The 24,199-nt window shown below is 52.6% G+C and overlaps 2 protein-coding genes across 5 annotated transcripts in view; both read left to right on the forward strand.

Annotated features, from left to right (window-relative positions):
• The first annotated feature begins 172 nt into the window (after window positions 1-172).
• DIRAS1 (DIRAS family GTPase 1) lies at window positions 173-5,933 on the forward strand. Its single transcript, XM_055566664.1, has 2 exons — window positions 173-279; window positions 2,974-5,933. The coding sequence occupies exon 2, from the start codon at window positions 3,044-3,046 to the stop codon at window positions 3,638-3,640; it is 597 nt and encodes a 198-aa protein (XP_055422639.1). The 5' UTR covers window positions 173-279; window positions 2,974-3,043; the 3' UTR covers window positions 3,641-5,933.
• A 2,263-nt stretch (window positions 5,934-8,196) lies between these two features.
• The window catches only part of GNG7 (G protein subunit gamma 7), a 138,574-nt gene continuing 122,571 nt past the window's right edge, over window positions 8,197-24,199 (forward strand). Inside the window, exon 1 of one of the 4 annotated variants that reach the window (XM_055547556.1) lies at window positions 8,197-8,299. The gene's annotated coding sequence lies outside the window, so the exon portion shown is untranslated. Of the gene's footprint in view, window positions 8,300-19,017; window positions 19,054-24,199 lie in introns of those variants that run through there. The other 3 variants (XM_055547542.1, XM_055547553.1, XM_055547546.1) reach the window with 3 other exon arrangements.

Below are 24,199 nucleotides of genomic sequence, written 5' to 3' on the forward strand. Positions count from 1 at the left end.
TAGGGGCGGGGGTCTGAGCGGGGCCCGGGAGGGACTGTGGGCGCGAGGCCGGGCGCGGGGCGGCGGTGACCTTGGCCGGGGGCGCGGGTCCCGGGGGAGGGGCGGAGCGCGGCGCCCGGCGGCGGGCGGGGACGGGCGGGGACGGGCGCGGGCGCGGGCGCGGCGGCGGCGAAGGCAGCTCGGGCGGGCGGCGGCGGGCGTACGGGGGGCGGCGGCGCCCAAGCGGACACGGAGCCGGTCAGCAGCAGCCGCGGCGGCGCCTCAGGGACGAGCGCCCAGGTAGGTGGCCAGGGCGGGGGGCGGGGGGCGCCGGGGCCCGCTGCATCACCCCGCGAGGCCCGCAGGTCCTCTCCCCGCGCGCCCCTCCTTTGTCTGAGCCCCACCCTCCGGGGCCGCGGGGCTGGGCCCTCCTCCCCGCCGAGCCCTCCACCGGAACCCCCTCCCCAGTCCGGCCGGGCCCTGGCTGGGCCTCCCTCCGCGCGCCCACCTTGGACAGCTCCCTTTTGGCATCACCCCTCCCCCATGGTACTGACCGGGAGCCCTTCGACCAAGCCAGCCCCTCCGGCCCACCGCAGCCCCTCGGTCCCGCCGTCAGGGCCTCTCCAGGAGGAGTCAGGTGGGCCCCGAGCTGGTCTGTTCCGACCACACACCCATTCAGCCCTTCTGCTCCCTCTCCAAGCCAAGCCCCTCATCCAGGAGCCCCTCCTCCGGTGGACACCCCCTCCCCCACCACTTAGATCCTCCTTGGGCTAAGGGGAGCCCCTGGGCTGGCCTCCCCCGACAGGCCCCTCTAGAGCAGGCCCTCTGTCATCAAACCCCTCATTGGTCAGGTAGTCCCTACTAAGTCAGACCCCCTTGGGGCAGCCAGCCCCTACCCCCAGGCCCTCCCCTGAGCTGGGCCTGCTTTCTTACACCTAAGGTCACTCCAACCTTCCTCGCTGGACTCGGGGGCCCAGGACTGGGCAGATTCCTCTGGCCTGGGAGTCTCAAGGTGGGCTGCCTTGCACAGGGAAAGGACCCCAGGCCTTGCAGCCAACTAGGGCCAGTTCAAACCCTGCTCTACTCAGCCACCTCTCTGCTGTGACCTTGAGCCTGTGCCACCCCCTCTGGAGCCTCGGTGCCCATGGCCCCCTCCTCCTCCCACCCCAGCCCAGGGGAGGTGAGGGTGGGATTCAAATGGCACCCAGGGAGGCCCCTGGCGTGGGTTTAGGGGTTATGGAATGGGGCTCCCAGTCAGGGATCCCAGGCCCCCATGGACCCCTCCTGGAGGACACCCCTGTGGACATGCCCAGAAACCTTCTGGGAGGTCTGCACTCAGTGCAAGGCAAGGGCTGGTTTGGGGCAGCCGAGCCAATGGTTTACCAGCCACCCCAGATCCCTTGGCCAGTCTGGGCGGTGCCCAGCTGCCAAGCGCTGAGCCCACTTCTCGGGGTGCTCACCCAGGAGAGGGCAGTAACTGCAGAGCAGGCTGCCAGCCTCACCAGCCACTGCCCCCCAATGCTATGCATGTCACTGAGATGCCTAACAGTCCCCCATGAGTTAGAGCCGCTAAAGCTCCTACAAGTTTGCCTGGCACGTCATTTGTGGGGTCTGTGTCAGCTGTTAGCTTCACTGTCTGTCTTTTCCCAACAAACCTGTTACTTTTGATCACTGAGAATGTGACTTCCCTACCCGCCACCAGCCAGGTGCTTTACATCCTGGGTCCTTGAGATGGAGAATCATGTCTGTCCATCTTTACTGAGGGTTCTTGTGTGCCAGGCACCCGGCCAAGGGCTTTCTCCAGCGTCTGACACTCTTTGTCCCAGCACCTCCATGGAATGGGTGCTGCAACTGCTCACATTTCACAGATGGGAACACTGAGGCTCAGGACATCAATTTACTTATTAGGGTTTTCATTGCCAGGTTCACGTCATTGGATCTTGCATACTACCTGCCCCACCCCCCATACCTGAGGGCAGTAGCATGGCCAGGGGGGCAATCTTGCCATGTCTTCTCTGTCTCATTGTGGACATACCCCTTCATGCTGAGGGACCCTCAGAGATGGCTGAGAGGAGGCAGGGAAGGGGATGCTGCTGTTTCTATAGATAAGGATGCAGATACTGGAGACAGGATTCCTGCCTTCTCGCCACCAGGCCACAGTTCTTCCCCCACGGTCATCATTTTAGGAATTGCTGTGCTGTGTGACCTTCCAAGGTCACTGGACCTCTCTGAGCACAGAGGTGGGGACAGAGGATGAGAGGACTCCCTCGCAGAGAGTTCTGTTCCTACGGACACATCAGACCTGGGTGGCAGGCCAGACTGTAGTCTGGGTTTGGAGTTTAGGAAGTGGGGCTTTCTCTAGGCTAAGTTTAGTTTTCTCATCTACAACCTGGAAAACCGGCTTTATGATTTGCAAAATTTTGGACCTCTTGTGCCAGGATCACACTTAGGGGATGCGGGAAGGAGAGCAGCTTTAAAATGCAAGTTCCCAGGACTGTGGCCCTGGACCAAAGGATTCACTGCTTCCAGGGCTGAGGCCCTGCCATCTGCATTTTAGATACCCCACCATGCAGCTCGCATGGGCTTGAGGGAGAGCAGAGAGCCTGTGATGGCTGGAGACAGGCACCACTTCACCTGTTTTGCAGAGGAGAAAACACTCAGGGTGGCAAGGCAGCTTGCCCCAGTCACAGACCCAGGGAAAAGCCAGTGCTTCCTGGGGGCTGGGGGAGCGCACAGGTGGAGGAAGCTGCGGGTGTGCACCCCATGCTGGCATCTCCACGCTCCTTCCAGTCAAGTCTTTCCACACCCCGAAAGGAGCTCAAGCCCCATATTTCATTGAGGGAAAGCAGACAGGCAGAGGGTGCAGTTCTGAATGGCAAAGTCAACCAGATCAATGGGGAGGCAGGAGAAATGCTGCCTCCTCCAAGAAGCCCACCCCCTCACTCCCTCCCAACCTGGGTGGGCCTTTTGCATCTGACACTCCTCTCTGTGCAGGGTCGGTCTGGGGTTCTAGCAGCCGCAGCTGCGAGCTCTCCCGGCCCCGCCCCACACCCCCGTGTGGAAGATGCCTGAACAGAGCAACGACTACCGAGTGGTGGTGTTCGGGGCGGGCGGCGTGGGCAAGAGCTCGCTGGTGCTGCGCTTCGTCAAAGGCACGTTCCGGGACACCTACATCCCCACCATTGAGGACACCTACCGGCAGGTCATCAGCTGCGACAAGAGTGTGTGCACGCTGCAGATCACTGACACCACGGGCAGTCACCAGTTCCCGGCCATGCAGCGGCTGTCCATCTCCAAGGGCCATGCCTTCATCTTGGTCTTCTCGGTCACCAGCAAGCAGTCGCTGGAGGAGTTGGGCCCCATCTACAAGCTCATTGTGCAGATCAAGGGCAGCGTGGAGGACATCCCCGTCATGCTGGTGGGCAACAAGTGCGACGAGACCCAGCGGGAGGTAGACACCCGCGAGGCCCAGGCTGTGGCCCAGGAGTGGAAGTGCGCCTTCATGGAGACTTCGGCCAAGATGAACTACAACGTCAAGGAGCTCTTCCAGGAGCTGCTCACGCTGGAGACGCGCCGGAACATGAGCCTGAACATCGATGGCAAGCGCTCCAGCAAACAGAAGAGGACAGACCGCATCAAGGGCAAATGCGTTCTCATGTGAGCCAGAGAGCCCGCCACCGCCGCCGGCACCCCTTTGTCCCGGGCACGGGCCTCTCCCCAAGTCCTGTGCCCTCTTCCTCCTCCCTTTCTCCTCCTCTCCCGGCCTCCCTCCCACCTCTTCCACTTCTCTCCCTTCATCCACCATCTCCAGCGGGGAAACTGAGGCCTTGCCAAGCCTGTGGCAGTTCTGGGCTTGTGGCAACCCAGCTCTGTTGCATCACTCTGCTGTCCCCTCCCTCTTTGTTCCAACCCCCCATCCTGTCTGTATCCCTGGAAGGCAAGTGCTGGAGGTGGCCCCCATGATCTGCACGTGGGAAAACAGGCGGTGGGGAGGAAGCTGTTTGTCCCTATCTGGACTGAGGATGCCGGTTTTTTTCCCCATCTCCGTGTCTGCCACTCCTGCCCCTTCCCCTTGGGTCCCCCCATTAGATCACTGTGACCTTGCTGGGGAGGAGGGAGTTGAAATGCACATGGACCTCAGATTTTGTTTTCTCCTATTTGGTGTTTAACATACACTCCCCTCCCGCTTCCATCCCTCATGACCTCTGACCTGGGCCCCCCCAACCCAGGTCCCAGACCACTCCTCTCGTCCCCGTCCCCACAGCTTGGTGGGGGGCTTTGCGGGCTGGGTCTCAGGCTGCCAGGCAATAACCAAACAGGGCCCTCAGCAGTGCCCCACCAGCCCGGAATCCCACTCCACACCCGGCCTGGGCCTGGGGTGCAGGCAGAGGAGGCCCAGAACCAGCCAATGGCCACAGCACAACTCCAGGAGACTGTCTGGGATGAATATGGAGGGCCTTCCTGGACACAGCCCATGGACAGAGAACAAGGGGAGGGGGAGCCGGACCCTGTCAGAGGCAGGCATCTGGACCCAGCACTAGCAGGGTCTGTGGGGCTGGAGGCAGAGCTCTGCCCAACCTGTTGCCTCCCACCTACTAGGCCATGGGGGCTGCCCAGGAAGGCGTGTGTCCTGGAGTCGGGGTGTGCCCGCCACCCTGAGATTATGTTTTTGTAAGTGTCTAGATGACACCACACTCATGGGACCCGGTGAAGCTGTGTCGGCCAGTGTGAAGGTGACCTGTAAGGCCTAGGGTGGTGGGGGGGAATCCCATGGGATGATGAACTGGGCACCTTGGTGTGCTGGGCGGATGGCTTATGTCTAAGCATGTATGGGGGGGCTCCTGTGTGTGTGACAGTATGCAGTGTGATAACAGTGTAGGGTGTATGGAGATGTGGGTCATGTGGTTGCCAACAGGACTGGACACTTGTGATGGGTGACCTTGGCACCTGCAAGAGTGTGGCTGTACGTGGCTGCATTTTTGGGTGTGGGTGATGTGATTTATTAATAGCAGAAAGCATTGGTAAACCTTTTTGTCCTGACTGAGGAATGCCACGCCTGTTTCACTCTGTAGTAAGGTGTCTCTCAGCCTGACATCTGTATCCATCAGCTGTTGCTAGGGAACACATGACCACAAACTCAGCAACTTGCAACAGCATGCATTTGTGGCCTCATCTGAAGGCATGACCAGGGATGGACCCACATCCCAGCTCATGTGCTCGTGGGCAGCATTCAGTTGCCTGTGGTCTTGGGATGGAGGGTCTCAGCTGCCTGCCTCCTGGGCCTCTCCCTGGAGCCATTTAGCAGCACTGGTGTCATGAAGTGTGAGGAAGCTGTGTGTGTGTGTGTGTCTGTGTGTGTGTGCATGCACACATATGAGAGAGAGGCCCTGTGGCTGTTGTCATGTGACCATGCAGACTGTATGTGGGTGAGAGGGACTGTTTGTGTCCATCTTGGTAGCAGTGTGTTTTTTCCCCTTGCATCTGTGTGGCTGTTCATTCCGCAAATATTTACTGGGTACACTGTGTGTGTGTGCATATGCACATGTGTGTCACTGCCCGGCATGTGGACAGGCCCATGGAAGAACAGGTAACATCCTATCTGGGTATAGCTGAGCCCCCCTGGCCTGTGGTGGGTCCAGGGCCCACAGCAACTGGTGTTGACCCCTCCCACTTGAAGGTGCCAGAGAAAGTGGGGCTGGGTGGGGGTCTGCGGCCCTTTCTCAGGGACACACCCTGATAGCACAATCTCCCTGGGGCCCTGCCCGCCTCCAGGCCTCTCCTGCCCCAGGCCCTGCCCCGACTCTGGGGGACAGAGGGGTTCTGGGGACCGTGCCAGGCCATGCTTGCTGTGATTCCGCCCCTGCCCCTTTGCCCCCTCGCATGTGGGTGTCCCCCTGCCCCCTGTTGTGGGGTCTGTGTAGCATTCACTCTAGAAATAGTCTTCCTGCAATAAAGTCGTGGATTCCACATTCCCCACCAGTGCGCCTTCTTTGGGGGTGGGGAAGTTAGCTCGCCACCTGGAAAGGATGAGGGACTGGAAAGATGGGGAGGTGTGGGGCGGGGCTGAGGGAGGGGGCTGTGGGAAGAGCTTGGACTGCTGTGAACGAGGACTCTGGGGCACCGTGGGGACATTTCAGTGCTTCTCCTCTGTGGTCCCCACCAGAGATCTCACAGGCCCTGCTGGACCCAGTACTTACTGCAGTCAATGGAAGGGCTCTAGCAGGCATGATGACCCCCATATTATGTGGGGGAAAACCTGCAGGGCCTCAGCTTTCCTATCTGCTAAATGGCTCAGGACAGAGTTTGCAAATTTATTTTCTTTTAACTTTATTTATTTATTTGACTGCACTGGGTCTTAGTTGTGGCACGTGGGATCTTTAGTCGAGGCATGTGGGGTCTAGCTCAAACCCAGGCCCCTGGCACTGGCAGCTCGGAGTCTTAGCCACTGAACTACCAGGCAAGTCGCCAAGTTTGCCAATTGCTAAGTGGGGCTGGGACTAGAGGGAGAAGCACTGAAATGTCCCCACGGTGCCCCAGGGTGAGGAGAATGAGGCTCTCTCCACGGGTAAGGGAAAAAAAATACTCAAGTCATCTAGATATATATTTTAATGCAATATTTAATGCAAAGGAATCCATGATGAGCAAAACATCACTATTTGAAATAAAGATAGGCTCTGACAGGGCTGGGGCTAGAGGGTAGCAAGGGAGCTGGTGTGCACAAACACAGAATCAAATCTTGTCTTTCTTTAAAACTGTAGTTATTTTGTTCACCATGGATTTTTTCTGCATTTATTTTTAATTTTTAAAATATGACATTTATGGGGAATTCCCTGCCAGTCCAGTGGTTAAGATGCTGAGCTTCCAATGCAAGGGGCGCAGGTTTGATCCCTGATAGGGGAACTAAGATCCCTCAAGCTGCACGCCCTGTGGCCAAAAATAAAAAAAAACATTTATATAGTGTTTATCTTGATAGTGAATGTTTGGGGACACCCCTTTAGGTTCTAGATTTCAGAAAAGTGTCTCACTTCCCTTGCTCCAGCCCTGCCCGAATCTGTCTTTGGGGTCACTGGCAATCAGTCCCTTCACCTGACAGTTGAAGGAATTGCCAGACCTAATTTTTCAAGAGCTCCTGGAAATCTGAATTTCTTCTCATGAAACATCCTAGTTTTTCAATTTTGGCAGCAAATTTAGAATTTTTATAGGATTTTGGGGCCACATCTTGTCTTGGGGCCACCAGTTTGCCACCCTTGTTCAGACAGTAATTCCTCCTGAGGGATGGAGCCAGGGAAGGAGATGCAGTCCCCAGATCTCTGGTTCTGTCTGTGCACTGCAGGGAGTGAGCAGGGAGATTCCTGCGGGGATGACAGCAGCCCTGGGGGGCCCAGCTGGTAGGCCAGCAGTTCAGATCATAGAGTAACAGTGTTGCATAAAGTTCCTGATGTCCCACAGTACAATGGCTTCATCCTCCTGTATGAGAAACTCTCCTCTCCATGACTGCTGTATACTTTTAGAGACACACCAAATGCTTCCCAACATCACCAGGGGAGCATGTCAACAATGCACACTCCAGGGGTCCAGTTAGCTTCAGGATTCTGATTCATTCCATCTGGGTGAGGGCTGGTAAATCTGCATTTTACAATCAAGACTCAGGAGTTAGGATATTATGAAACCCTGGAGAGGGTTGGGCGAATAACCTTGAGTTTGACCTCTCTTGAGACTCAGTTTCCACCTCTGTAAAACGGGGATAATATCGTTTCTCCTCCTAGCTTTATGCAAACAATTCAAGGAGAGGGAGCAGTTATTATCATTGTCCGGAGGTCAAGAGACAGATTGGGAGAGGACGTTCTTACCCCCAAGTGAGCTAGGATATGGATTTGAACCCTCGATCTTACCCGGGATTTGAACTGGCAAATCGCCTCGCGCCTCCTCGACGTCAGTCTCCAAGTCATCTCTGAAATTCAGCTCGACCCTCGCGGAGCAGTCCACCACAATGTACCTATTTGCATATTAGCATAGCCCCGCCCCCCGCACGTTCTTCCCTTGCGGGTGGCCAGCCGCGGTGCCACTCAGCGCTCCGCCTCCCGGCCCCGCCCGCACCCCACACCCCGCTCTCCCGGGCGCACCCTACCCCGCTGCCTGCTCTGCGCCCCGCCCCCAGTGCTAGCTCCCGTCGCCGGGGCTCACGATTGGCCGCATCAGCCTCCAGTGCCCGCCCTCCGCCCGCTGGCCCTGCCCCCGCAGAGGGGAGCGAGTGCTCGCCCGCCGGCGGTGGGTTCGGCTGCACGGCGGGGCTGAGGCGGCCGCGGTGGCCCTAGCGCAGGTAAGGGTTCTTGCCGCCGCTATTCGGGTCTGGGTCTGCCGCCCCCGCCTCAAGCCCCGGGGGCAGGGCGCGGCCGGGGCGGAGGGGAGGCCTGGGCGGCTGCGGGTGGGGGAGTCCTGGAACGGCTCCGATTTGGCTAGGGACGGAGTTGGGGGTCGGGGTCTGTGAGGAGGCGCCCGGGATTCTGGGCGGGAGCTGAAGGTCGGGGTCTGTGAGGAGACACCGGGAATCCGGGCTGGAGTTGGGGGTCGGGGTCTGTGAGGAAGGACCAGGTATATGGGCTGGAGTTGGGGATCGGGGTCTGTGAGGAGGCACTGGGGATTTGGGCTGAAGTTGAGATTCGGGGTCTGTGAGACACCGGGGACCCGGGCTGGAGTTGGCGGTCCGGGTCTGTGAGGAGGCACTGGGGATCCGGTTTGGGGTTGGGGGTTGGGGTCTGTGAGGAGGCACTGGGGATCCGGGTTAGAGTTGGGGTTTGGGGTCTGTGAGGAGGCACTGCGGATCAGGGCTGGAGTTGAGGTTCGGGGTCTGTGAGGAGGGTCTGGGAATCTGGGCTGTAGTTGAGAGTCGGGGTCTGTGAGGAGGGTCTGGGAATCCGAGTTGGGGGCCGGGGTTCCTGAAGATGGGCTGGACCCTGGGTTGGGTTAGAGTTGGGGTTCTTGAGCTGGGAGTTGAAGGTTAGCTGGGGAGGGGGCTGCTGATGGAGTTGAGGGTTGAAGAGGAGGTCCCTTGAGGAGGAAGAGGCTGAGGCTGGGAATTTGGATTGGAGTTTGGGGTTGGGGTCCACTGAAAGGAAGCTGGGGATCTGGGCTGGAGTTGGGGGCTGTCGTTGGAGTTGAGGATCGGGCTGGAGCTGGGGCTCCAGGGTAGCAGGGAAGTGGACTGTGATGGAGTTGGTGATGGTGGAGGAACTTGGGGTCAGGGTGAGCTGGCACAGGGTCAAAGAGCAGACTTTGGGGGAACTGCGAGAAGTGGGGGGGGTGGTCAGGGTTCTTTCTAAAGGCATCTGATGGCTGTCGGGAGAAACGGAGTGTCTGTGAGAGATGAGAGAGAGAGGAGAGTGGAGGGAGGTGGGCTAGAGGCTGGGAGACACCCTGCTGCCCTGGACCAGGTGTTTTCCAGGAGGTTGACTATTCAGGAGTAAATTAGAGGGGTCTAGGTTTGAAGTCAGTAATGAGGATAGCAGAAGGGAATCGCCCCCCCCACCTTGGCTAATCATCTGGTGTAGGCAGAGACCCCTTGGTAACTCAGTGAGTTGCAGACAATGGATGCTGGACACACTGAGGTCTGTTTCTGGCGTGCAGGGCACAGAGGGGAAATGGAAAGGTTTGTATTGGTGGCTGAATTTTTCAGGAATTTGGGGAGTCAGGAGTTAGGAATCAAAGTAGAAGTTTTAGGGACAATGATATTGAGGGAAGTGGGTGGCACTTGAGTTTCCCTGTGAAGAGGGGGTTGCTCAGGGCTGGAATATGGGTGGGAGAAGACAGGCGTGATGAGCAGCAAAGAGCCTTCACCATTGCAGGATGTCAGCAAGGCAAATGCCAAGTTCTCAAATTTGCTCAGTTGCAGGCTATGGTCTTGCACAGGTTGAGAGTGGAGGGGCTCTGATAGGCGGGCCTGCCTTCTCTTGTCCCCTCTGACTGCTCTCTTGGCTGTATCCCCTCTGGGGGTTCAGTTTACTCCTCTGTAAAATGGGAGTAATAAAACTGGAGCAGGTACCTCACAGGATCGCTGAGAGGGTGAAACGAGGAGATGCGTGTACCTCGCACACTCCTGGCACATGGCGAGGATACGTGCGTGTTGATAATAATGTTCTAAATTAAGGTTTATTGGGGGGGAGGAAGGTGGGTGGGTAGAATTACTGGGTTGTCAGGGAGGAGAGGGAAGAAATCACTTGGAGCTTGATTTCAGTCCCTCAATCTTGGGGTGCACGTAATAATCCTTTCTGGAGCTTTAAAAAAATAATCTGCAAAAAATTTTTTTCTTCACATTATTAAAAATGAGGGAAAAACAACAATGACAAAGGAAAAGTCTACCTGGATCTGCCTGAATTCTGAAGCTTTATCAAGGAACAAGCACATCTACTTAAGAGAAAGGTTCTTGGGTCGTTCTGATGAAGTGTACCCCACAGGAACCATTCAGATGTGTGCCCTGAAGGGGGCCACTGGGCCACAGTTATATGCTCTTTAAATACATGAGCTTTGCATGGGACCTCCCACTCTGCCTTCCAATGCAGGGGGTGTGAGTTCAACCCCTGGTTGAGGAATTAAGATCCCACATGCTGTACAGTGTGGCCAAAAAATAAACTAACAAAAATAAATATATGAGATTTATAAGTTGACTTTCCGTGATGGGCCAGGGTCTTTCCGCTTGGCAGTGCTAATAAACAGTGCACTGCTGGCCTTAATGCCAGGCCGTCCTTTGTGGGGGGCCGTCCTGGGCCCTGTGGAGTGAGGAGCAGCATCCTTGGCCCCATCCACTCAATGCTAGGAGCACCTCCCCACCAGTGTGACAATGACAGATATCCCCAGATATTGCCCCCTGTCCCCAGGGGGCAGAATCACCCCTGGTGGAAACCCCCTGGTGGAAACAAAACTAAGTTATTTTCTCCTTTAAATATCACATCTCACCTTTCACCCTTGGGAAGTATGGCCATTCAGATTTGGGTTGGTTTTTATGTCATCTTGTGTTCTTTTGAGAGAAGGGGAAAAAAAATCACACCACTTTTAGAAAAATTTAGAAATGTTGAATTCTTTCTAGGTGGGTCTTCCATGTGGCTTTTGAACACTTCTACTGGTTTTGAGTATGTGATTAACTGGTCAGCTGCCGGCACTGAAAGAAGCCAACATTTGTGATTGTTTTCCTAGATTGTAACCGAGTACAGGCGTCTTCCTCAGAAGCTTGAGTTCTTCAGATGGTTCTAGGTCTACTGAAAATGATTGTAATCAGTGCCATTGCTTTCTGCTGCTCCATGTTTCATAAAGCCCAGGGCCCTATAGTTTGAAGGGAAAGACAACTGAATATGAATTACCCTGACACAGTGAGCTTTTTGCTTACTGAATGGAGGCATTTTTTTTGGTATACCCTGTAGTAGTGTAAAAAGCTCCTTCTTCCCTCCAAGGTGTTATTACAAGTTTTCTCATTTGCATCTGGTAATAAATAATTATCTTTAAAAGAGTATTTTCTGGGGCATTTTTGTGTGTGTTATTTTTTGTTGGGGGGCTGTGCCATGGGTCATGTGGGATCTTAGTTCCCCGACCAGGGGTCGAACCCATACCCCCTGCAGTGGAAGCTCAGAGTCTTAACCACTGGACCTCCAGGGAAGTCCTGGGCAACTGAATTCTTGAAACTCCTTTGTAGTTTCTTAGAGAAGCGTGGTTGGGCCTGGCCTCCATGACTTTGGAACTTTCTGGAGCTTTCTAGAGGGGATGGTTCCCAGGACAGTTGTGTGATTGTGGGGTGTGGACATGAACTTTTCTTTCCATTGCTCCTCTACAGGTGGCTGTGTCTTCACAGCCCAAGGATGATCGGCCGAGCTGTGTCTTTGTTCTGGGAAGGTTTGTCTTCTTCAGTCTTCTGTCCTTGATGATGTCAAGGGTCACCATGTTCAATGCTCACTTCAGTAGCTCTGAACCTCACTTTTCACCACGTCTTTCTTGTACTGCCCTTGGGCATGGCCTCTCTTTCTCTATTCAGGGTCTAGAAGAAAGTGTTTGTTCCATATGACACCCAGGAGACCTCAGAGACCAGAATGGGTCACTGCAAAGATGGGTGACTTGTCCCAGCTGCCCAGGTCCCGCCTTCTCCTCTTCCATCCTGTGCTGTTGCATCTTGTCCCAGTAGCTGGCGGGCAGGGGGGCTGGTGGACAGCTCTGAGACTCTTCTAGGAAGTACTAATTCTCCTGGTGGGTGCATGCGTGTCTGACTCTTTGCAACCCCATGGACGGTAGCCCACCAGGTTCCTCTGTCCATGGGATTTTCCAGGCAAGAATACTGGAGTGGGTTGCCACTTCTTTCTCCAGGGGATCTTCCCCGACCCAGGAATCAAATCTGAGTGTCCTGAGTTTCTTGTTTTCTTTTTTTTTCCTCTTCATTTTTGTCTTGCGTTTCTTGCATTGGCAGGTGGATTCTTTACCACTGTGCCACCTGGGAAGCAAGTTCTCCTGGAGAACCTTGCAAAGGGATAAAGTCTTACTGCTTATTTCTTAAATGGAGGTACAATTGCCACATCATAAAACTCAGCCACTTTAGCACACACTTCAGTTTTTTGGTAAGTTTATCGAGTTTTGCAACCATCTCCATAAAGCTGACTTAGAACCTTCCAGAACTCCAGTAAGACCTCCATCCCCATAAGCAGTCACCCCCACCCCCTCCCTAGCCCCTGACCACCAGGAACCCACTCTCTGTGTCTCTGGATCGCCCTGCTCTGCACGTTTCCCATCAGTGGAATCACACCCTGTGTGTCCCTCTGTGTCTGCTTCTCTCACTGTGTGTCGTGTTCTCAGGGTCTGGCCACGTGATAGTGGGTGTCAGGGCTTCTCCTTTTCATGGTTGAGTGACGTTCCCATGTGAAAGGACACACGTGTTTATCTGTTCACTTGTTGGTGGACATCTGGGCTGTTTCTGCGTTTTGGTGGTGAAGAATCGGTCTGCTGTGTCAATGGCTTTTTTCTTTCCTGAGCATTTGACAGCCCTCCAAACTGAAGCTCCATAGTTGGGGGTCGTTCGGGCATGAGCCCTCTGGTTCTGTTTCTCTTTCTCTTGTCTGCATTTCTTCCCTCCTTGAGTTAAATGCTTCCCTGTTTCTTGCTCAGAACATCCCAGCTGGCAGATCAGCCTCTAGTCTCTCCTGCTATGGTGGGTTGACCCTCATGCCCACCATAACCAGAATCTTCTGTCTAAAGCTGAGATTGGTTCATCACTTTCCCTGCCATCTTCACCAACTCATCACCCACTCGACAAAATCAAATTGCCCCCTCGGTGGGGAGTTGGCCCCACCCCACCTTCGGGCTGACCTTCACTTTGACTCCAGGAATGGCCCCTCCCACTCTGCCCACCCAGCGCATGCCCTCAGCTTTCTTGGATGGTGCAGTTTGCTGTCTCCTTTGTCTGAAACCTTCCTTCCTTCCTTCCTCTCCCCAACAAAGGCTGGTTGTGTGCCTATTTTAAGCTTCAGACCGGGTGCCAGGCGCCGGGAGCACCACGTGAATGAAACGCTTGTGTGTGCGTGGGGGGCGGTGTGGAGACGGGCCCCTGGGGCCATCCTGTCCCTGGGCCGGCTCTCTGAGTCAGGGTCCCTGGAGGGTGGCGGGGCTGGAGGCCCCAGGCTGTGTATTTCAGAAGCTCCCCAGGTGTGCAGTGAAAGGAAGCAGTCTTTCAGGGCACAGAGACGTGGGGGTGACACCTGTGCCCGGGACATCAAGGGAAGAGGCCAGAGAGAAGGCCTGTGCTGAGAAGTTTGCTAGGAGACAGGTTGGGGGGGGTGCAGTCATCATGGGCAAAGTCTCCCTCCTCCCCAGCACTCTGGATACCAGGCCTGGTCATCCTGTCTGGGGGTGCCCTCCTGGGCACCATGCCTGTGGAGCAGCCTTCCCAGCCCCTGCCCCCTCCATGCTAGATGCAGTGCCAAGGGAGAAAGACTGATTTGTAGAAATTGCTCCTTTTTTGGAATTTCTGAAAGTTAACTGTTTGGAGATGATAAAATACAAAAAAGTGACCCATCTTTGCTGCATGACAATTAGTTGAGAGTCTGCTTTTCATAACCATGGGTGTCTGTGGGTGTGTACATGTGTTTTCTGCGCCTCTGTGCTGACATGAGGAGGTGCCAGGGCGAGGGGCCAGGTGAATCTGGGATCCAAATGAATCTGCAACCTGCCTGGTAGCTTCGTGATGGTGACCACTGGTCACATCTTGTCCTTTTTTGTCAAGGCCATGACCTCGGCCCCTACCTTCTTAAGAAACCCCTTAATTTGGTGGCCTAAAAAGTCAAGAGAAATCAAAGACAGGAGGTGAATTGGGCCAAGTCCATGTAGCTCCCGGGCTGGACAGACAGGCGGTTGCTGGGGGATAGGGTGGGGTGGGGGGAGGTTGAGAAATAATGCGCCAACCCTAGCAACCTTGTCTTTGGCTAATTGTGTGACTTTCCTGGGGCCCTGTTACAAAGCACCACAGACCACACGGCCCGAAGCAACAGAAATCTGTCTTTTCCCAGTCCTAGAGGTCAGAAGCCTGCAATCCTTGTGGACAGAGCCATGCTCCCCCTGGGGTCCCCAGAGCAGGGGCTTTCTTGCCTCTTCGGCTTCTGGAAAGTGGTGTGTGTGTGTGTGTGTGTGTGTGCTCAGTCCCTCAGTCATGTTCAATTCTTTGGGACCCTTTGGACTGTAGCCCGCCAGGCTCCTCTGTCCATGGGGTTTTCCAGGCAAGAATAGTAGAGTGCGTTGCCATTTCCTTCTCCAGGGCATCTTCCTGAGCCAGGGATCGAACCCGCGTCTCCTTCGTCTCCTGCGTTGCAGGCAGAGTCTTTACCACTGAGTCAACTAGTAAAGTCAATTCTCTTTCCCTCCTGAGAAGGGAAACCCTTCTGAAAGATGGTGGTTGCCAGCAACCCCTAGCGCCCTGTGGCTCACAGACATATTACTCTGGTCTCTGCCCCTGTTGTCACATGCCTTCACCCTGTGTGTCTGTCAGAGAAAACCCAGAGCTGGACAGTAGTTACAACAGTAAAAACAAGAGTTTACCCAGAAATGATTGCAATGGGGAAAAGAAACCTCATTTTAGAACTGGGCTCCATTCTGAATACAGTACAGACCAGTGGCAATGAGTAGCCAAAGAGCAGGTGAGGGTCAGGGGATGGGAGATTGCTAAGAGGAAGTACTGGGGTAATTCTGGATAAGGGATCTCTCAGATTCCGGGTGCAGACATTAGCTGGGGTAGGGGCTGAGGAGCCCAGTGAAGTATGGGGGTGATCAGATGTGGAAACTGGGGGAAATCTCAGTCCATCAACTTAGCAGGATTCCTGCTGAAATTGTACAGTGTAGAGATGAACATGGGGCCCAAACATCGAGGCCCCATTGAAAAGTTCAAGGTAGCCTGAGTAGAACTGGTTAAGGAGAGAATCTGTATTAAGCCTTACGTGTGTCCGCATTTCCCTCTTCTGAGAATGCCAACTTTTGGGTCAGGGCCACCCTATTCCGTGTGACCTCACTTTAGCTCAGTGACACCCCCAGAGACACTATTTCCAGATCAGGTCCCATTCCCAGCCTCCAGGCTTAGGAAGCATGCATATCTTTGGTGGGAGGGGTACACAGTGTACCCCATACCACCTAGAAAGGGGCCACCCTCGAGAGGTGAGAGTCAGCTTTTTGGGGGCCCTCTGGTCCTAGTTGCTAAATGCCCTCCTGCCCTGCCCCACCCCATTCCCTCTTTCTCAACACCGGAACAACATTTGCACCATTGCACAGAAAATGGAGAACTTGGGGCCAACTGGGCCCCTGGGAGGAAGTGGGAGTTTTCAAGTTCACTGGGACAGGGGGGTATAGGAGGTCACAGGTGACCTTGCAGCCCCAGGGAAGCTCTTGGTTATTTGTCATCTGCAGGACACCTGTCTTGGCTGCCTTCCTGGTTGAAATGAAAGTGTAAGTGTTAGTCGCTCAGTCGTGTCTGAAAAGTGTTAGTTGCTCGGTCTTAACCTACTCTTTGTGACCCTATGGACTATAACCCGCCAGGTTCCTCTGTCTATGGAATTCTCAGGGAAGAATACTGGAGTGGGTTGCCATTTCTTCCTCCAGGGGATCTTCCTGACCCAAGGATCAAACCCAGGTCTCCTGCATTGCAGGCAGATCCTTTACCATCTGAGCCACCAGGGAAGTCCCCTTCCAGGTTGTGCAGATCCAATGAAGCATCTCCAGAAGGAGGCAGGAGGAGTTCTCTGTAAATATGAGATGTTGTTGTTATTGACATGGTGGTTTTGATTAAGGCAAGATCTCTCCTTCTTGGCACTGAGGACTGCGAGACCAAGTCATCCACTGTGGGGCCGTCCTGGGTGCTGTGGGGTGAGAGGAGGCTTCCCAGGCCTCCACCCACTCAATGTCAGGAGCACCTAGTCCTGAGGACCACAGATGCCCCAGTCATGGCCCAGCATCCCCTGGGAGGAGGCAGAACCACCTTCTGATGGAAACCATTGGCTAAACTATTTCTAATAAGATTTTATGATTCTATGGTTGTACTAAAGTAAGAAGATATTTTTCCGTAAATTTACTGATTTATTTTTGGCTGTATGGGGTCTCCTTGCTGCAAGCAGGCTTTATCTAGTTGTGGAGAGTGCAGGCCAGTCTCTAGTTGCCATGTGCAGGCTTCTCTTTGTGGTGGCTCCTCTTGTTTGCGAAGGCGTGGGGACTTCAGTAGCTGTGGCGCATGGAGTTAGTTGCTCCGAAGCATGTGGGATCTCCCTGGATCAGGGATTGAACCCATGTCCCCTGCATTGGCATGTGAATTCTTATCCATTGTGCTACTGGGGAAGTTCGATTTTTTTTTTTAATAAGCTTTATTTATTTTTTAGTTCACAGCAAAGCTGAGCAGAAGGAACAGAGGTTTCCCTGCATACCCCTACCCCCACCTGTACACAGCCTCCCCATCATCAAAGGCCCCCACCAGTGGGACATCCATTTTAATCGTGGACCTGCATGGACCTGTCACTGTCACCCAATGTCAGTAGTTGACCAGAGGGCTCGTTCTTGGTCTTGTATGAGTTGAGACAGATGTACACTGACATGAATCCACCATGAGAGAATAGTTTCACTGCCCTAAAAATCCTCTATGCTCTGTCAATTCATCCCTCCCTTGCCAGTATTTTGTTTTTATGGGAAAGGAGCTAAGAACAACTTAGTGACTTCGAGTGCCTGTTGGGAAAGGTCTAACTCTATACTGTGTGGAGCTTTACATGAATCATCCCTCTGCATTCTCCACTCCTCAAAGCCGTGCTGTCCAACGGAAACAGGGCTGAGCCTCAAATGTCATTTTATTTTTAAAAAGTCTATTTTGTTGAAATATAGTTGATTTACAATGTTGTGTCAATTCCTGCTGTACAGCAAAGTGATGCAGTTATATATATATATATATATTCTTTTTCATATTCTTTTCCATTATGATTTACCACAGGATATTGAAGAGAGTTCCCTGGTCTGCGCAATAGGACCTTGTTGTTTATCCATCCTATATATAATAGTTTGCATCTGCTCACCCCAAACTTCCGGTCCTTCCCTCTCCCATCCCTCTCCTCCTTGGCAATCACATGTCTGTCCTCTATGTCAGTCATAATTTTATTTTTTAACAGTTTTATGACATCTCATCCTCTGTCACCCTCTTCTCCTCTTGCCCTCAAATCTTTCCCAGCATCAGGGTCTTTTCCAGTGAGTCTTTTCACATCAGGTGGCCAAAGCATTAGAGCTTCAGCTTTAGCATCAGTCCTTCCAATGAATATTTAGGATTGATTTCCTTTAGGATTGATCTCCTCACTGTCCAAAGGACTCTCAAGTGTCTTCTCCAGCACCATAGTTCAAAAGTATCAATTCTCTGGTGCTCAGCCTTCTTTATGGTTCCATTCTCACATCCGTACACTGACTACTAGAAAAACCATAGCTTTGACTATATGGACCTTTGTCGACAAAGTGATGTCTCTGCTTTTTAATATACTGCCCAGGTTTGTCATAGCTTTCCTTCCAAGGAGCAAACGATGTTGCCTCTGATGCTACCTAGTTAGGGGCTTGGATTCCCATAGCCTTCTGGGTGGGCAGGGGTTAATGATTTGGGAACAAATGTGTGGAGTGATTATATTTCCCATAGCGTCATCGTGCCCTACTGAGATGGGTCACTGATTTCCTTTAGTGTCTCAAAATGTGAGAGACATGCATCTTAGAAATGACAGGCTCTTAAATTTGATGAACTGTGGCTTCTGATAGCTCAAAAAGAAGTCATATTTTACAACATCAATTATGTTTATTACAACATTCTTTAAAAATGTACAAACGTGAAACTTTGTTTATAAATTTCTGTGCTCATAGCTTTTACATTATAAATCCCCCAAAGCAGGTAAAGTAAATTAAAACAGATGCAATGAACACATATTCAGACAAACTCTTGTAATGGCAGGCGCTGGGTGTTTTGTAGAATGATGTTCCAGGAGTCACAGTTTGCCAGGCAAAGCGTCCCAGAGCGAGCTTGGAAGAGGCTGGGTTGTCGTGAAAACTAAAGCTTCCTGCCCTTGGCTGGGCGCCCACAACGGGGCTCCTCGCTCAGCAACTGCTGAACTTAGCAACGCCTTTCTCTTTAGGTTGAGAAACTGACAGATTAATTCTTCCAGGCTGACTTTTAAATATTTGAGGCAAGAGTGAGAAATGGAATTTTTTTTTCCCCTTAAATTGCTGCTTAATGAAATGCAGAGTTGTTTTTGACTTGAATGATCAATAGCAATGGAGTTGGTGGGGCTTTGGGGATGAGCTGGGCGTTTATTGTTTAAAAAAATAGATTGGCTTCTCTGTCTCTCTCTCTGTCTTTGTCTCTCTGTCTCTCTTTTTCTGTCTATTTCTTACTGTCTCTCACTCTTGCTGTCTCTCTTTGTCTCTCTGTGTATTTCTCTCTTTGTCTCTCTGTGTCTGCATCTCTCTGTCTCTCTTTCTCTTATCAGACATGTCCAGGAGCCTCTCCGGGACTGTGTGAAGAAAAACCAAAACACATCCAGTGCTGTTCACAAACCTCAGGTGTGTGTGTGCAGGTTTGGGGTGATGAAAGACAGGGGGCCAGGGTTCTGGAAACTTGGGTTCCAGTCTCGGCTCCATCTCTGATTTCCAAATTGTCAAAGTCCCCCCACTCCTCTGAGCCTCCACTTCCCTCGCTGTGAAATGGGTGTAGGATGAGCTGGTACCCATACCCGCCACTCTGGTACCACCACCAGCATCCCACATGTCATCTCTAGGAAAGATAGTGGACTGAGTTTTGAGATCTATTTCTTGTTTTTTTAAATTTTATTGAAATATAGCTAATTTACAGTGTTGCATTAATCTCTGCTGTACAGCAAAGTGACTCAGCTGTAATATATAGATTCTCGTTCACATTCTTTCCCATTATCGTTTATATTGGATATTGCATATAGTTCCCTGTGGTCTACAGTAGGACCTGGTGGTGTATCCATCCTGTATATACTAGTTTGTATCTATCTGCTAATCCCAAACTCTTTGTTTCCTTTCTCTTTTTTTTTAAATTAACTTTTTATCTTGGACTAATTGCAAATGTCCAGAAGGGTCACAGAGGTAGTACAGACGATCCCGGGTGCCCTTCGCCCAGTCTCTCCCACCCCAGCACCCTTCCTCCCTAGAGCACCTGTGCCACCCCCAGAACTCAGTGCGGGTGCATCACTGTTGACTCAGGCCCTCACTAAGTTTGGATTTCACTGGCTTCCCTTGATGTCCTTTTCTGCCCCATCCCCGCTCCAGGACCCCACGTGACATTCAGTCATCAGCTTTCCTTCTCCGCTCTGAGTGCTGAGAGCTCTCTGACTTTCCTTTTCATGCCTGGGCAGCCATGAGGAGGCCGGGCAGGAATTTTGCAAGACATCTCTCCGTCTGGGTTTGTGTGATGCTTTTCTCATGATTACATCAAAGTGATGGGTTTGGGAAAGAACACACAGAGCTGAGTGCCTTCTCAGCACGTTCCAGTGTCCCTGACACCCACATGGCTTCACCTAGATGTTAACCTTGATTACCTGTCCCCTCCCCCAGGATACATAGAGGCCTGGATTAGTCTCCTTGGACCCCCAGATCATCTCACTGTGTTCCCAGTTCGATGCCAGATCCTTCACCCTCTGTGCTGATAATTTTTTTTTAATATTTATTTATTTATTGAGCTGCCTCAGGTCTTAGTTGCCATACGTGGGATCCTCCATCTTCATTCCAGCAAACGAGAGCTTTAATTGTAGCATGTGGGATCTAGTTCCCTGACCAGGCTCCTTGCATTGGGAGCACAGAGTCTTAGCCACTGGACCACTGGGAAAGCCCTTGCACTGTGAACTTTGCATTGAGTCTTTGCAGCATGATGTCAGCTTTCTCCGGGTTCAGTCGTACCCAGTGAAGGCTGTGTTCCTGGGGATGAGACTGAGGAGTTGACAGCTCATCATCTTGCATGTGTGGCTGCAGACACTGCAGGATGTTGGGGAGAAATGTCTTCATACTACTGTGAGACACATGGGCCCCTCACATCCCAAATCCATGCATGAGGGTTGCGGGACTTGGGCTCACTGCTGGTGACTGAAATCCCAGTGGAAGCCTGCCTAAGGGTTCTGGCCTGGTTTTGTGAAGGTGCCATGTTCTGATCAAAGGAGGTGAGTGAAGTCGCTCAGTTGTGTCCCACTCTTTGTGACCCCATAGATAGTAGCCTACCAGGCTTCTCCGTCCATGGGATTTTCCAGGCAAGAGTACCGGCTTGCCATTTCCCTCTCCATCAAAGGAGGGGGAGCTTTGAAACCCCAGGGGAGAGTTTTGGCACAGGCAGCCCAAGACTTGGAAGCCCCGTGAAGCTGCTGCTATTCCTGCCCTCTCGCCCCGTCTCCCAGAGCCACACCCTGAGTGCTGGCTCACATGTGGCAGAGTGTCTGGCCAAAGCAGAGGGCTGCTGGAAATCAGGCTGCTTTCTGGGGGGGTGTTTGGCATGTCCTTTGAAAGTGAAACTGGGTGCCCCTGGGAGATGTCCCAGGAGAAGGCAGGCAGGAGTTGCTCCTGCTCTGGGATGTGAATGGAACCCTTTGTTGAACCGAAGCCTTTTTCTCAGTAGCCTCTTCGCTCAGCCCACAATGGCGGGATGGTGCCAGGGTGAGGGTAGTGACCATCCGTGCTGCCTGTCTCCTGTCATCCTAAGGGAGGGCCCTGCCGGTCACAGCAGTTTCTGGAAATCAAAAATTAGTTTATCACACACCAGACACAGCCCACCTTCTTTCTCCCCCCTCCCCCCACCCCCATCCATTTCTCTGCTCAGCGCTGCATGAGTTTCCTAACTCACCTCCTTGCATCCACTTCAACCCACTCTGATTTGCTTTGTTTTTTCATTGTGGTGAATTACATGTCACATAAAATTCACTGCTTTAACTGTTTTTAGGTGCACAGTTCAGTAACATTAAGTACATTCACACCATTATGCAACCATTCTTCCCCTGTCCCCCATCTACCCAGCACCTTTTCATCTTCTAAGTTTGAAACTGTCCCTGTTAAATACTCCGGGCACCATCCCCTCCTGAGCTCCTGACAGTCATGAACCCACTGTCTGTCTGTGGACCTGCCTGTTCTGGACATTTCCCATCAGTGGAATCACACCGTGTGTGTCCCTCTGTGTCTGCTTCTCTCACTGAGCATCATGTTCTCAGAGTCTGTCCACTTTCATAGTTTAGAGTAGAATCATGTTCCATCATATGTGTCTGTTGTGTCTTGATGCCTTCATCTATCAATGGGCACTTGGCGTGATTCCACTGTTAGGCTGCCATGACTTGCGCTGCAATGAACATCCATCTTCAGGTTTTTATGTCAATGGTTGTTTTTGGTTCCCCCGGGTGGGTCCCCAGGAGTGGCATCGTGGGGCCGTTGTCTATTTTTAAACTTCTCGATTGTTTGTGCCTCTCTGCCTGGTGGGGTTTTCATCCATTTGCTGCTTCTCTCTCAGCTCAGCCTTGGGGACTTTGGAAGGACTTGAGTTCTTCTGGCTGACTGCATTCATCCCCCAGCCCCACTCTCGTCCCCATCCTTGTTAACCGTGCAGCCAGCCCGCCGCAGCTTTCTCTGTACTGTTCATTTGTCTCCCTCCTGCATCTGGGGTCACACTCCTGCCTCCCCTGGCCTGGAATGCCCTCTGCTCTGACAAACACCACCTGCTTGCTGTTGACCTGCCCACCTTTCCACTAAGGCCACCTTTCCACTGCACCCGGCCTCCACCTGCCCTCGTGTCCAGTGACGCTGCCCCGAACCCACTGGACTCCCATCGGACTCCCAGCCACCTCTGCTCTGCAGTCGCCAGGGGGCCTCACCCAGCTTTCTTTAGCCAGAGCTTCAGTTTTTGGTTGGTTGGTTTTATCTATAAGAGATGCTCCTCTGTCAAGGGGGGTGGAGCAGGCCACACAGAATGTATGTCTAGTAGCCAGCAGGTATTAAATATGAAGAAAAAAATGGATTTAAAAAAGATCAGACAAAAACATGGAGGAAAAAATTAGAAGCAAGCTGTGGTAGAGTGATGGGGCCCCCAAGGACACGTCACCTCATGGGGCAGGGGGGACTCTGCAGGAGGGATTAAGTTAAGTAAGGCCCCTGAGATGGGGACGACCCTGGACTCCCCGGGAGGCCCAGTGTCATCACAGGGTCCTTATAAGAGGGAGGGTGAGGGTCAGAGGCAGAGAGAGGAGGTGCTGTGCTGCTGGCTGTGAGGATGGAGGGAGGGGCCAGGAGCCAGGGATGCGGCGCCTTTGGAAGCTGGAAAAGGCAAGAGCTTGTGCTCCCCTGGAGCCTCTGAAAAGACTAGCCCTGCCCACGCCTGGATTTACCCCCCCGTGCGGCCTGAGCCAGACTCCTGAACCCCAGAACTATGAGAGAATCAATGGGTGTGGTTTTAAGCCCTGAACTGGTGGCAGTTTGTTACAGTAACTGCAGGAAACTGATGTGGTTTAGGGAACCACAGTGCAGATAAAGCTCTGTGTCCTCACAGCTTCTCGTCTCGTTTCTGGTACGTGATGCGGATCAAGAGCCTCCTGTCATGGGCTGCGCTGGACCCTAAAGGGCAGCTGGAATTCCCAACCACACACTTTCTACCGAGTCTGTGGCTGAGCCCACGATGCGTGATTCTATCCTGGAGCCTCTTGGAGATGAACTTTCCATTTTAGTTACTTCACCTGCATGTCTTTAGAGCGGCTCTTATTCACTGAGCCCAGGTTGAATCTTCCAGAATGCTCTAGAGTCTGTGTTCTGGGGCCAATGTGATGACCTCCTGTCCCCAGGGCTGCAGCTGCGTCTCTCTCCCCCTCCTCCTGCCCCAGGTCAAGGTTCTGGTGATGGGCTGGTCACTGTTGACTTGCATTTAACTTTGTGCATAGTGGTTCCCACCCAGGGCTGTATTGGCCCCAAGAGCACCCACCTGGGATGCCCCTCTGAGGGTCTGTCTTCAGATAAGGAAACTGAGGCTCAGGACTGGGGAAGTGACACCCCAATGTTCATAGCAACACTATTTACAATAAATAAGATGTGGAAGCAACCCAAGTGTCTATTGACAGATGGAAGGATAAAGATGTGTATATATACAATGGAATACTACTCAGCCATCAGAAAGAATGCAGTTATGCCATTTGCAGCAACATGATGGATTTAGAGAGTGTCATACTAAGTGAAGTCAGTCAGAGAAAGACAAATACTATATGATATCACTTATATGTGGAATCTAAAAAGTACTACAAATGAAACTTATTTACAAAACAGAAACAGACTTAGAAAACAAACTTTTGGTTACCAAAGGGGATGGAGAGGCATAAATTAGGAGCGTGAGATTAACATATACACACTACTGTATATAAAATAGATAAACAACAGGACCTACTGTATACCACAGGGAACTACATTCAACATCAATATTATGATCTTTTAATAAACTATAATGGAAAAAAGGTTAAAATAATCTAGGTATATGAGGATGAGATGGCTAGATGGCATCACTGACTCGATGGACGTGAGTCTGAGTGAACTCTGGGAGTTGGTGATGGACAGGGAGGCCTGGCGTGCTGCGATTCATGGGGTCGCAAAGAGTCGGACACGACTGAGCAACTGAACTGAACTGATACATAAACATGTATAACTGAATTACTTTGCTGTATATCTGAATCTAACA

The sequence above is a fragment of the Bubalus kerabau genome, chromosome 1 (assembly GCF_029407905.1).
Source record: "Bubalus kerabau isolate K-KA32 ecotype Philippines breed swamp buffalo chromosome 1, PCC_UOA_SB_1v2, whole genome shotgun sequence".
NCBI classification, from domain to species: domain Eukaryota; kingdom Metazoa; phylum Chordata; class Mammalia; order Artiodactyla; family Bovidae; genus Bubalus; species Bubalus kerabau.

Coding starts and splice junctions, on each gene's coding strand:
- DIRAS1 (XM_055566664.1), top strand. CDS start 3,044: ATGCCTGAACAGAGCAACGACTACCGAGTGGTGGTGTTCGGGGCGGGC.